The sequence below is a fragment of the Hyperolius riggenbachi genome, chromosome 1 (genome assembly GCF_040937935.1).
Source record: "Hyperolius riggenbachi isolate aHypRig1 chromosome 1, aHypRig1.pri, whole genome shotgun sequence".
In the NCBI taxonomy this organism is placed as follows: Eukaryota; Metazoa; Chordata; class Amphibia; order Anura; family Hyperoliidae; genus Hyperolius; species Hyperolius riggenbachi.
In genome coordinates this window covers 621,755,726-621,770,276 of record NC_090646.1, presented here as the reverse complement: position 1 = coordinate 621,770,276, position 14,551 = coordinate 621,755,726, and the positions used below count along the sequence as shown (strand labels likewise).

The 14,551-nt window shown below is 44.5% G+C and overlaps 1 protein-coding gene across 3 annotated transcripts in view; it reads left to right on the top strand.

The window, feature by feature from the left end:
• LOC137529039 (complement component C6-like) overlaps positions 1 to 14,551 on the top strand; it is a 183,304-nt gene that overhangs the window by 112,803 nt on the left and 55,950 nt on the right. For all 3 annotated transcript variants that reach the window (XM_068250936.1, XM_068250929.1, XM_068250944.1), the window contains 2 exons: positions 6,337 to 6,562; positions 9,208 to 9,379. In XM_068250936.1, the coding sequence (XP_068107037.1) occupies positions 6,337 to 6,562; positions 9,208 to 9,379 (398 nt within the window). The remainder of the gene's footprint in view (positions 1 to 6,336; positions 6,563 to 9,207; positions 9,380 to 14,551) is intronic.

Genomic DNA, 14,551 nt, shown 5'->3' with positions numbered 1-14,551 from the left:
CTTGAAGTTTTCCACATTTTGTCACATTACTGCCACAAACATGGAACAATTTTATTGGAATTCCACGTGAAAGACCAATACAAAGTGGTGTACACGTGAGAAGTAGAGCGAAAATCATACATGATTCCAAACATTTTTTACAAATAAATAACTGCAAAGTGGGGTGTGCGTAATTATTCAGCCCCCCGAGTCAATACTTTGTAGAACCACCTTTTGCTGCAATTACAGCTGACAGTCTTTTAGGGTATGTCTCTATCAGCTTTGCACATCTAAAGACTGAAATCTTTGCCCATTCTTCTTTGCAAAACAGCTCCAGCTCAGTCAGATTAGATGGACAGCGTTTGTGAACAGCAGTTTTCAGATCTTGCCACAGATTCTCAATTGGATTTAGATCTGGACTTTTACTGGGCCATTCTAACACATGGATATGTTTTGCTTTAAACCATTCCATTGTTGCCTTGGCTTTATGTTTAGGGTCGTTGTCCTGCTGGAAAGTGAACCTCCGTCCCAGTCTCAAGTCTTCTGCAGACTCCAAGTGGGTTTTCTTCCAAGATTACTTTGTATTTGGCTCCATCCATCTTCCCATCAACTCTGACCAGCTTCCCTGTCCCTGCTGAAGAGATGCACCCCCTGAGCATGATGCTGCCACCACCATATTTGACAGTGGGGATGGTGTGTTCAGAGTGATGTGCAGTGTTAGTTTTTTGCCACACATAGCGTTTTGCATTTTGGCCAAAAAGTTCCATTTTGGTCTCATCTGACCAGAGCATCTTCTTCCACATGTTTGCTGTGTCCCCCATGCTTGTGGCAAACTGCAAACGGGACTTCTTATGCTTTTCTGCTAACAATGGCTTTCTTCTTGCCACTCTTCCATAAAGGCCAACTTTGTGCAGTGCACGACTAATAGTTGTCCTATGGACAGATTCCCCAACCTGAGCTGTATATCTCTGCAGCTCGTCCAGAGTCACCATGGGCCTCTTGACTGCATTTCTAATCAGCGCTCTCCTTGTTCGGCCTGTGAGTTTAGGTGGACGGCCTTGTCTTGGTAGGTTTACAGTTGTGCCATACTCCTTCCATTGCTGAATGATCGCTTGAACAGTGCTCCTTGGGATGTTTAAGGCTTTGGAAATCATTTTGTAGGCTAAGCCTGCTTTAAATTTCTCAATAACTGTATCCCTGACCTGTCTGGTGTGTTATTTGGACTTCATGGTGTTGTTGCTCCCAATATTCTCATAGACAACCTCTGAGGCTGTCACAGAGCAGCTGTATTTGTACTGACATTAGATTACACACAGGCGCACTCTATTTAGTCATTAGCACTCATCAGGCAATGCCTATGGGCAACTGACTTCACTCAGACCAAAGGGGGCTGAATAATTATGCACACCCCACTTTGCAGTTATTTATTTGTAAAAAATGTTTGGAATCATGTATGATTTTCGTTCCACTTCTCATGTGTACACCACTTTGTATTGGTCTATCACGTGGAGTTCCAATAACATTGATTTATGTTTGTGGCAGTAATATGACAAAATGTGGAAACCTTCAAGGGGGCCGAATACTTTTGCAAACCACTGTAAAGGAAAAACGCAAACGCTCACAAAATCGCTTTGTGCAGCGATTGCGTATGTGTTTTTAAGAATAAATACATTATATTTATTCTTTTCCCAGATCAAAGAGTTCACTTCCTGACTGATAAACCGCAATCGCTCGGCAAAACCACTTAGAAAATCGGTTAAAAAGAAATACAGCACGCGGGTAATCGACGGGAATCGGAAAAAAAGCCTTCAAAAATCAATCAACGCGGATGGACACATGAATGGAATGCAATGTGAACAAGGCCTAAGGGTTATGCGAAAATCTGACAAGGACTGCAGATAAACTTGCATACCTAAATGTTTAACTCTTTTGGACAGAAAAAGAAAAAAACGAACACAGCCTACTTATTTCTATACTTGACACAGTACAGATGTCTATCTCATCATGGTACATGTCGCCTAAGGTACACGTTAAAGATGCAAAATGCAAAATAAAAACATGCAAAGGGGCATATAGATATTACTAGTGCCACTCAGCATCTTCTCACAAGCAGAATAATTCTGCCACTTTTTAGCTGGCAAAGTCTGGTCACGTTTAGAAAACTTCAGAGAAAGCAATGATCCACAAGCGCCTCCTAGCCAATAGGCTGGTCTCTTCAATTATCCCCTAGCCCCCTCACACAGTGATAAAAACCCAGTTGGTTGGTAATGGGGGGCATTAGTTAACAAAGTACTGTGGTATTTTGCAGTAAGCTAGTCCACCAAACCATAAAGGTGCTCAATAATGAATCCATTTTGATTGTACAATCTTACCAAATTCATGCAGTAGAAGGGCAAACGTAAGTAAATAAACTTTGAATGGCTATTTTAAGTAGTACCTCATATTACATAGAAGTGGTAAGATTGTACAATTAAGATTATATCATTAGTGGGCACCTTAAGGATTCCTCCTTAGAATAGGTTACTAGCCTCTCCAATACCACTCAGTCAGTATGCAGGCAGACATTTAGAGATCATAGCTCTGTCCTGGGGAGCACTTTTGTAATACTGAACCTTATTTTGGAAGGGAAATACTGTACATTTCATGCCTCTGCCAAATTAATAAGGAGGCAACGGACTCAGACTAGCACCAATTCTAATTATAATTATAAATGGCCTGTTATGGCCTAGGCAAAGGAAATGTATATCTCACAGCCAGAGTAAGCCATTGTGGTCGCAGGAACACCGCAGTTTTGCCTTGAATAATAAGCAAAAAGTTTTTTTGCCAAAAACCCCTGTGGCAAGACTTGGAAAGATCATTGTCATGATTCTGATGCATTGGTGTGCAATGCAAGGGAATCGCAAGGAAGATTGCTCTGTCAGTATGCAAGAAACACTGAGACTGGAATTAAAGGAGTACACATAAAGATTTATTGTAATCAGCATAAATGTTGCACATTAAGTTCATGCACAGAGTTATGCAACTAAACAGTTACACAGCTTACAAACAAACAATCAGCATTAAGATCATGCAGAGAATCAAACAAACAGGACGCATAAACAAGATTAAGTTTATGCAGAGAATCTGACCATCAGAATGCATACACAATTAGCATTAAGTTTATGCAGAGAATCTGACCATCAGAATGCATACACAGTTAGCATTAAGTTTATGCAGAGAATCTGACCATCAGAATGCATACACAATTAGCATTAAGTTTATGCAGAGAATCTGACCATCAGAATGCATACACAATTAGCATTAAGTTTATGCAGAGAATCTGACCATCAGAATGCATACACAGTTAGCATTAAGTTTATGCAGAGAATCTGACCATCAGAATGCATACACAATTAGCATTAAGTTTATGCAGAGAATCTGACCATCAGAATGCATACACAATTAGCATTAAGTTTATGCAGAGAATCTGACCATCAGAATGCATACACAATTAGCATTAAGTTTATGCAGAGAATCATGCAGACATCAGGCAAGTAATATAAGCAATGGTGCAACTGGAAACTAACACATAAGCAGAATATATCAGGTATTGCAGATGCTATGGACCCCCTGCATATAGGATAATATGCAAAGGTATCCCAGCATAACAATATAGTGTGCACACTGAACCCCAAACCTGACTATTATATACACATGAGAATCATATACATTATATACAGAGACAGAGCATCAGAATTATAGTCGGCAGGCAACGGAACGTCATACATGCAGGGTCAAACCAGAGATACAAACAAGATATAATCGCTTAGGCAAAAGGTTAGTCAGATACAGAAAACAGGTCAAACACGATCAGAGCAGATACAAGGCTAAGACTCAAGACAGGATACAAGGCTAGGATTCAGGATCAGGAACAAGACCAGAAGGCTAGAACTCAGGATCAGGAACAGACTTTGATTCAGGATCAGACTTTGATGAGCTAGCCCAGAGTGGTCTGTTAAGGCAGCTTAAATAGTGTCCAAGAAAGTCAGATGACAGAGTCCAGGTGATCACAGAGCTGCCCTCATTAAATCTGCAATAACAGTTCTTGTGAGTGAGATCTCTGCTGGTGGCAGAGGATACTTCAAGCAATTTCAAACTCTGAGGACACAGATGACATCTGCTGGCGAAATGGAGGAAGTTCATCAATAGTTCAGGAAATTCGCCAGCAGATGCATTTTGTGACACTCATAAAGACTTATCCAGAGTGCCTTGCAGCTCTAACTGCCACACAGAGTGGCTCCACAAAGTATTGAGTTTAGAGGGGTGAATAGTTATGCACGTAGAACTTTTGGGGGGAAGGTATACTTTTGCAAGGGACTGTATATAAAAGTGTACAGAGCATGATGGCCGTCGCCGACATTCAATTCACTTTTTCTTCTGAGTTTTTTTCTAAGTGATATTTTCACATCCGGTCAATGAATGTCTTTTAAACTACCAGGAAGCCAAATATACTTTAATTTTGATGCTACTTTTTCACCTGGGAAAGAGATTGGCAGAGCTCATTTGCATCTGTATTCAAGGTGTGTCATGTAAGTCCCTGGAGGGGCGGTGCACGCGTTGGTTTCATTTCAGTTGCAGCTTGATTGAGCGCTGCCAATCTCTTTCCCTGTTCTTTAGAAAATATAGACCATTTATGTTAAATGTTTTAACGTTTAGCTAGTGGTGAGGTCTCTTCTGAGAGGGCTCGTCATCGTCGTGGAAGAGTCTAGTATTGAACAATCTGTGCTTAAAGCCAACGTCCTTGAAGCCAACACTCTCCTTTGCTGCCTCTGTTTTGAATCCAAGTTGTGTAATCTTCCAGTGTGTGGGCTCTGCGCATCTATGCAGTTGGTCAACTCAGGTGCAGCCTGGAAGAGCTGCCAATATCTCCTGCTGTACTTTTTCACCTACTTTTTGGTACTTCTCCAATTGCAAAGTACTGAAGTTATTTTAAATAGGAGATACCATGGATAAGGCACTCATCCCCACATTTGATGCCAGGGAGATGGTGGGGGGGGGGGGGGAGTAACTATCCCAACACGTGGGTGTAGGCCCCCGGTGGGAGGAATCAGGCAGCCTCCTTTAATAAGGGGATCCACAGTCGTCTGTACACGCCTGGGGAAATGGGTATAGGGGTACTAATGTAAAAAAAATACAACATGGAAGAAAGTATTTTGATGTTCTTAATTAACAATAAATACTTACCTTTAATTAATGATCCCACTCTGATATCCTTTAGGGCCTTGATTGAAGAACCATTCACTAGCGCTCTCCCTCAACAAACTCCCAATGTGGAATGATGCCGCTTCTGGCTGCCTATGCCCATATATGGGCAGTGATGTGATTCAGATGGTGGCCAGGGCATCCCCTGATCTCCCCAGATCCTCCAAGCCGTGGGAGGGTTAGGACTTACATTTGACATGAATGGAAGGTCCAGGAGACTAGAGCATACTGTTTGCATAGTATGTACTGTATAGGGCTGCAGTAATAAGTTCCTCTACTTATCTTTTTCCTCCCAGCACTCCCCCCTCCTCTGCAGCAGCTCGAAGCAGTAAAAAATGGCACACTCAGCAAGTGGACTAATTGGGCACCACCATAGGCACCAATGCAAAATATCGGTAATTGGGTGGCAGAGCAGAAATCTGGGCACCCGGTAAATAGTGGGCTATATATCGGGCATCGGGTTCCCAAATGCCGATATTTTTTGGTGCCTATGGCGGCGCCCGAGTATTTGCTGTTTTTTTTTCTTTTTTGCCGTGGCTAGTGGAAACGGGCCCTTAGGTAGTTAGTGTGCCAGGGGTTTAGGCTTTAGGTAGGTAGTTTGTGTTTTGGGCGGGTAGGTGTTGCGGAGCTAGTTTGTGCAGGGGAGGGGAGTAAAGGGTTAGGCGTTAAGTAGGCAGTTCATGCGAGGGGGGGGGGGGAGGTTTAAGGATTAGGCATTACGTAGCTAGTTTGTGCGTGGGGGGGGGTAAGGATTAAGTAGTTTGTGTAGGGGGAGGGTGTTAATGGTGAGGCGTTAGGTAGGTAGTTTGTGCGGTGGGGGGTTTAAGGGTTAGGCATTAAGAGGGAGAGTTCTGTGTGAAAATAGGGTTAGGTTTGGCCATAGTGAAATATCGGTATTTAATACCGATATTTTACACTTTTATACTAAAATATTGGTATTTTATACTGATATTTTAGTATTGGCATTACTGGGTGCCCAAATTTTCAGATGCCTTTTTTTGACAGACGCGCGGCATCTTGCCAGCTGCTATAATTGACACACATTAAACCTATACAAATGTTTTCTTTTTATTTTCTTACAATAACGCATTATCTACCATTTTAATGATTTTACAGATGAAACCAATTGTAGATTTAATCCATGGATTTCCGTGTGCAGCAACAAAAAGATACAACCTCCGGAGGGCGTTTAAAGAATATCTTGAGCGATTTGACCCGTGCCAATGTGCCCCATGCCCAAATAATGCCAAGACGGTTTTAGTGGAGACTGAGTGTCTTTGCATCTGTCAGCCTGGCACATATGGCGAGAGCTGTGAAAAACGAGCACCAGACTACAAATCAGGCAAGTCACAACGGATAATTTATGCAATTTGGTTTTTGTTAAGAGTGCTTTTCTAAGCACTTTTCCCAAACGTTTTTTAAGTCACTCCCTGACGCAAGTCAGAAAGTGAACTCTTTTTTACCCAGAAAAGAATAAATACAATGGCCTCGATTCACAAAGCGGTGTCAACCTACTTAGCACGCCTAAAGACTTTGGGCGTGTTAACCAGAGTGCTAAGTAGGTTAGCACCGTTTTTTAAAATCACATCGCGCGCAGTCCCGCACGCAAAACGTTAAAGTCGCACCCCATGCGACCTTATAGGCGCATCAGGTGCACCGTTTTCGTCGCACCACGATGCGATGTTTCATGTGCACGCGCAAAGTTTTGCGAGTGGGACTTTGCGCGCAAGTGCAATTTATCACGCCTAAACTAACTTTAGGCTTGATACAGGGCTTTTCACAGGCGTGCTAACACTTAGCACTGCTTTGTGAATCAAGCCCAATGTATTTATTCTTAAAAACGTGAACGCCATTGCTCCACAAAGCGATTTTTTGAGCGTTTTGCGATTTCCCTATACCTTTCATTCAGGGCAAATCACCCTAAAAATGGTACATGCAGCGATTTTGTCAGCGGCAAGCAAACGGAACACCCCAATGAGAACTATCTCATTGGAGAGCATAGTGTAAGCGCTTTTAGGGCGATTTGTACAAATCGCCTGCGCTTAAAAATTCTAAAAAAACGTCTCTAGTGTAAACGAGCCCTTAGGGCCCGTTTCCACTAGTGCGGTGCGGAATCGCCGCATATCACCGCTGACAAAATCGCATGCGGATGCGATTCCGCATGCGTTTTTTGCCGCGATTTCGCATGCGATTTCGCATAGGCAGGGTATATGCGATTTTAACCATGTCACTGCCTGTGTCAATTTACATTACTTTCAATGCGAAATCGCACGCGAAATCGCGGCAAAAACGCATGCAAAAAACGCATGCGATTTCCCTATTAAATACATTGCCTGCGATTCGCCTGCATTCCACACGCAGGCGAATTCTGCAGGGTCTACCGTGCAGAAAAATCCTGCACATAAAAACGCAAATGAAAACTGACAAGTGGAAACAGTCCCATCCACTTGTATTGCCTATGCGAATCCGCATGCGTTGTCTGCATGCGAATTCGCCCTAGTGGAAACGGGCCTTAGAGTTGCAACCACTGAATTTGTTCCAGCACAGCCAGTAGAACAGAGGGAAACTGCTCCCTGTTTGTAGCTCAGTATCTGGAAGTGATCTTGTTCCCCATCCAGGGGAGGACTGGGACCTTTTGGCCCGGGGGAAAACACAATTTAGAGGCCCATTTTTACAGCAGCCCCAGCTCAAATGACATCACACACGTGCCCCATGTGCTATATTCCAGTAGTGGGAGACAGATGAGAATAGCCTTATGCTGGATACACACCATGCGTTTTCGCGTTCGATGCGGCCGTCGATTCGCGTCGATTCGATTATTTCCGAACATTTCCGAACGAATTTCGATGATTTTTAGGTCGAATGCCATGTAAAGTATGGCAAATCGACCTAACGATCCATCGAAGCTTGAATCGGACATGTCGGAAATAATCGAATCGACGGCCGCATCGAACACGAAAACGCATGGTGTGTATCCAGCATAAGATGGATCAGAGAGCTTATCTGTATTGCGGCCAAATCACACAGAGGCTACTTACCTATAATATCAATCCTGTCCCTGCCAATCTCTCACACAAGTCCTGAAAGCAGCCCCTTTGGAGTCTAGGGACTGTCTGCCAGCAGCCCTCCTGGAGTCTAGGGACCGTTTTCAAGCAGCCCTTTTGGAGTCTAGTGCTACGTACACACATGCGACAACGATCGTTGGTTGAGAACGACGAACGAACTTTTAATTGATGAAAGAACGACCTAAGTAAAGATAGTTTTAAAAGGTGTGTAACGATCTGATCGTTAGAACGAACGTTACATCACGTAACGCAACTATTGCGCCTGCGCATAAAAATGAGAAGTTTCAGGGAGAAATAGTGAAATGCGCATGTCAAGCCTAGTACGAACCACCGTTTCCAACGATGTACTACTTTTGCAAACGATCGTCGTTGGTTAAAATCCGCCGAGACAGAACTTTCTTTTGTAGCGATTTGGCTCGTTTGTCGTTGGCCTTAATAGTCGGTGGTTCGTTTTTTGTAACGATCGTCGTTGGTAAAGATCGGGGAACGATCGTTACAAACGACTATAGTCGCATGTGTGTACGCACCTTAGGGATTGTCAAATACTTTTCAACCTAGACCAGGGGTGCCCACACTTAATACCTTATGTAGCTGTGCACATGTAGTCATTTTAACAATGGTGAGAGACTAGACAGATTTGTTCCCACAGACCCTGCAGGCAAGCCTCTGCTCTGTATCATGCTATGTATATTTACCAGCTTGTACACCCTCTAATTGCTCTGTAATTGGGCATTTATTTGCCTCAGCTAGCCTAGTGGTTCACATTGCCTTATACAAAAACATGAATGCACCAGGCACTGTACCAGCCCTGTACCATTAAATGAGAGGCAGCCTGGGGGGAAATCTCCCCCCTTCCCCCCTGGCCAGTCCTCCCCTGTCCCCATCAGTGGCTGACATTGCATTGATCTTTTGATTCCCCCAGTGGCAGTTGACGGCTCCTGGAACTGCTGGTCGTCCTGGAGCTCATGCTCAGACTCACGAGTGCGAACAAGATCACGTAAGTGCAACAATCCTGCACCGAGCAATGGAGGCAAACCCTGCGAGGGCCCAAGCACCGACAAGGAAAACTGCATTACTATACTGGTGGAAGGAGAGTAAGTTAATGCCTCAAATACTACACTTAGACCCTACTCACTTGCACACAATTTTATCAGTAGACTTAGCTACTGCTGTTCAGGAAATGCTTTTGAATACAAAGAAACAGGCCTGGATTTACATCCCAGCAGCCTATAGGCTGCCACTCTAGACTTCGCCCTCCATGAATCTACAGACCCCCACCAAACTGTACTGCAAGTGTGCTGGCTGTCCCAGCTGTTACCTCTCCCTAACTTCCCTTGGCCGTCAGAGCAGAGGTCGCTACAGGTGTCCCTTAGTATTAGGTAGCCAGAGCTATCCTCAGTATTAACCCCCTTGGCGTTATGATTCTTTCCGGATTTTAAGGTCTAAAAGCGGTGCAATTTTTTTGCACCCTTTCAGACCCTAAAACCCGGAAAAAATCATGCTGCCAGGGAGATCTGCAGCAGTTCCATTAACCACTCACCTCCCTGGCTCCAGTGCTGCAGTTATGCCTTCATCCTCCAGGTGGCGCTGCAACTCTAAAGTGAAATTGCCGGCTGTCATCATGACGACAGCCGGCAATCTCACCAGCAGGAAGCAGAGCCCCGGAGGAGAGGAAGAAGAATGCCAGCCGACGTCGGGATCCCCGAGAGGTATGTAGAAACACTCCCGCTGCGCGCATTGCTCTGCATTCAGCCTCCGGCGGCTACCCTGAGCAGAGGTCAGCAATACCGCTCTTAGCTCTTGTTTTCCGCCCTGATCCTAGCTCGGGATAACCGCCAAGAAGGTTAAGAAGATAGAGGTGCCCCCAAGTATTAGATAGCTAGAGCTGCCCCGACGAAAGGAGTATCTGGGCTGGATAGTGTACTGGTTAAGGGCGCTGCCTTTGACATGGGAGACCAGGGTTCAAATCCTGGCTAGGTCAAGTACCTATTCAGTAAGGAGTTCAAGGCAAGACTCCCTAACACTGCAGGGTGGCCTCTTGAGCGCGTCCCTGTGGATGCAGCTCTTGAGCGCTTTGAGTCCGACAGGAGAAAAGCGCTATACAAATGTTTGGATTATTATTATTATTATATCTGGTCAGTGGAGTGCTGAGACTTGGGTGAGTAACCTCTCATTTACACTCCGCCCAGGACTCTACACAGGTAAGGAGAGAGGGAGGCACTTTGGGGAGCGGAGTTTAGCTGCCTTTCCATCATCAGGCGCCTGTAGGAATGTGCCTACAGTGCCTTATGGTAAATCCAGCCCTGCAAAGAAAACCTGAGAATCTCCCGTGAGGAGATGGACTAGTCCAAAACCTGACAGTAAGGTCAGATTTTAACTGCTTACTTTTTTCACCAGGGGGCAAAGTCCAGGGGGTTACAGAGGTGTATAAATAATGGAAATCCATCCTCTGAAAGAGAACCCGAGGCGGGGCTTTTACAACGCAATCCCCATACAGATGCTGGGTCTGCCTATAGAGCCCAGCCTCTGTTGCTATGTAGCTTCCTCTAAAGCCCCCCCTGCGCGTGTCGCAGCGCGCTGTTTACCTCACTAATGCCAGTCTCACCGCTCCCCTGCCTCATGAATCGCTCCGGTCCCCGCCCACGTCCCTTCCCTCGCCGCAGATTGGAGGGATGGGACGTGGGCGGGGACCGGAGCGATTCAGGAGGTGGGGGAGAGCGGAGACTGATATTAGTGAGGTAAACACAGCCGCATAGCGCGGCTGTGTTTTATGGGGTCTCGCAGCGCGCAGGGGGGCTTTGGGGGAAGCTAAATAGCAACAGAGGCTGGGCTCTATAGGCAGACCCAGCCTCTGTATGGGGATTGCGATGTAAGAACCCCGCCTCGGGTTCTCTCTGAAGACAGAAACCTCCAGTGAGATGAGTGGTGGGAATGAGCAGCGAATACATCATCCAGAGATCATGAATAAAGATTAAACTCAGTCATTACATCTGTTCTCTTGTGTTTGGAAACAGATGAGCTCAGGGACAAGCTGCAGTCAGGGGAGTTAGTCATTTCAAGTGCACCTGTCATTTACAGCTAAACATAATAGTCTGATAGAGGATGCTCTGGAGATGAACAATGCACTCGGTACTTTCTGTGACTTGACTAAATATTCATGAGCATTCCCATATAAACATGTCCACCATATGTTGCCAGGACACATAGTTCTGTTATGTTTCGTGTGCCTTCCCTCTTGGCACCCTGGGGAGCTCACAATTGTTGCATTTGTTAATATGACTATTCATATTTTAGCATCCCAATCTGCAGTGGTGATATAGGCGTTTGATTTGATAAAAGTTGTTTTAATTTATGTTTTTATAATTAAACCTTTTTTTTTAAAGTGGACCTGAACTCTTGCACAGGACAAAGAAATGCACCCTGTATTGTATGTACCATATTTTTCGGAATATAAGACGCTCCGGCATATAAGATGCACCTAGATTTAGAGGGCAAAAATCAGGGAAGAAAAAATAAACTAAACCTACAGTAAGTGCGTCTATGGTGCACGGTCGTCCTTTGGACCTTTAACTACCTGAAGACCGGGTAACGCCCATGGGCGTGACCACGGCGGCAACCCCAGGACCGCCTCACGCCAATTGGCATTCAGGAATACACAGCCGCCAAAAAAGTATAAAATATACTAAAAACAGTTTAAAATGGGAGGCAGTAGTGGACTTACCTCTCAACAGTATCCAATTCACTTTTTCTCAGGAGATTTCTCCTAGGTGATGATTTTCATTATCTCTTTAAAATAACTTTTTAGCATTTTACTATTAAAAAAGTACCCAAAAGTTGGTGACAAAGCACTATCAAAATTATAATGAATATTTCCTTTCTTGCAGTGGGTTTTAAAATGCATTTTATGGTAAGGTGTGGACATATCCCCTAGGAGAAAACTCAGGAGAAAAAGTAAATTGCATTCGTTTTCTCCTAGGTGATTTTTAAACTTAAGTCAATAAGTCAATAAAATACCTTTTGACCCACCAGAAAGCAATAAAATACTGAAAATAATTTTGATAGTACTTTTTGGTACTTTTTTAGTTGAAAAGTGCTGGAAAGCGGAAAATTGTATACTTACCTGTCGGTAATTTTCCTTTCCTAATGTATCCATGGCAGCACACTGGGTAGTGGTCCCACCCCCAATATAGGACCAGTTAATATTTAAATAGAAGTGGAAGGAGGTGCTCGCTGTCTTTGTAACTATGAAACTCACTGAAATCGAGTGGGATCCATGTGCTGCCATGGATGCATGAGGAAAAGAAAATGACCGAAATGTTCCGCTTTCCTTATGCCTCCATGGCAGCACACTGGGATCTACCGTACTTTTCGCCGTATAAGACGCACTTTTTCTCCCCAAAAAATGGGGTGAAAAAGTCCCTGCGTCTTATACGGCAAAGGCAGGGAATCCCCGACTTCCGAACGCCCGCCGATACGAATTGCGACCCGCCGTCATCGGGGATTCCCTGCCTGTGTGTCCCGCTGTGGCAATCTAATCCCCCGCCGCCAGCTGTCTGCCCCCACCTGTGTGGTCGGGTCCCCCGAGTGTGCAGCGCCAGCTAATCTCCCCGCTGCGGCCATCTTATCTCCCAGCTGCCGCGCTGCGGCCATCTAATGTCCCCTCTGCGGCCATCTAATGTCCCCTCTGCGGCCATCTAATGTCCCCGCTGCCTGCCTCTACCCCCTCCTGTGTGGTTTCCCCCCCGTGTGAGCAGCGGAGCGCCGGCAGCAGCTTACCTCTTCCATGTTGCCCGCGGCGAATGAAGACATCCGGCTTCTGTGGGCGGCTTCCTCTAGCGCCGGCTTGTAATGACGCGTCTGGAAAAGAGAACCAGATGTTTCTCTTCTCTTTGGATCATGGGATTTTCCTTGGTATGAAACTGTGAGCGGGAGTCTTTCTGAATGCCCAAGAATGACCTGTCGAAATTGTCTTTAATACCTAAAGTGACTTTATTTCTGACTTCCACACCAGACTGAAAGTTTTTAATCTGGCGCCAACAGGTATTTCTTGGGCAGGCGAAATGTCAAAAAGACTTTTTCTGAGCAGATGTGGATTCTGCAGATTTTTGTTTGGTGAGTTTGTTCAAAGAAGTCTGCGTGCTTTTCCAATTTCTCTTATAGTTTTTTCCCGGCCGGTAAGATTTGGCATCTCTAAATCTACTTTGAGTCTGTGAGGATGTCGGATTTTTCCTCGAACTATGTCTATCCTGCGGTATAAGTCCCAGTGTTGCGTGGAGGGGCAGGCGGACGATAGCGGCTAAAAAACGGCATACTAGCCTATTTTCTGTGGGAGGTGGTAACAGGAAGCGAAAGTACACAACCTGAGTTCCACGCTGGAGTGTGCCCGGCTAGAGGATTATTATTATTATTATTCATTTATAAAGCTCCAACATATTCCGTGGCGCTGTACAAAGTAAGAAACAAACATGGGGTACATAATACAGACAATAGTGTACACTAATATACAAGGTACATAATTAGTGACAAAATACAAAAAATGATACAGCATACAGAATACAAAATACAGAAGTGGTAATGACAGTGATAAAAGTAACATGATGAATAAAATGTATAATGATTTCCAAGACACAAAAGGGGGAGAGAGCCCTGCCCTTGTGAGCTTACAATCTAATGGGAATGGGGGGAAACAAGAGGAGGGGTAGTATACGATAAAATATATAAAGGCAGTGTGTTTTGTTAGATCCTGTTCTAAATCACCTTGCTTCGACACCATCAACTTCTTATAGTTGCGTCTCACAGACTTTGAGATAACTTGACTCTCAACACAGCAAGCAGGAGATAGACTTTTCTCAGGCTTCTTCAATGTTTACGTTATTTATTCAGGAAGCCGAAATACAGATAGATACAGTTCATCATATCCTAGCCACGCCAATCTTCATGTTGCGTTACAAGCTTCTTGATTAGACTTCCTGCTGAAGTCAATCAGGTACCTTCTTTCTAACCTAAGTTACACTAGACTACCTATGTACAGCATACATTATATCAGATTACAGAAAAGAATGAAATACTTAGAGGTCCCAGTCAGCATTGCGAGCTAGTGTGAAAGTAGGAAGCAGAGTGAGCTCCCATAGCTCACTCAGGTTTTAATACTGACTAGGAAAGAGTTAAATATGACATCATCTTTGCCATCCCCTAGATCAGACTATTGGTGGACCCACTCGTGGTGTCATCATACACACCTACTCGATTAATATTCAATGAGGCTT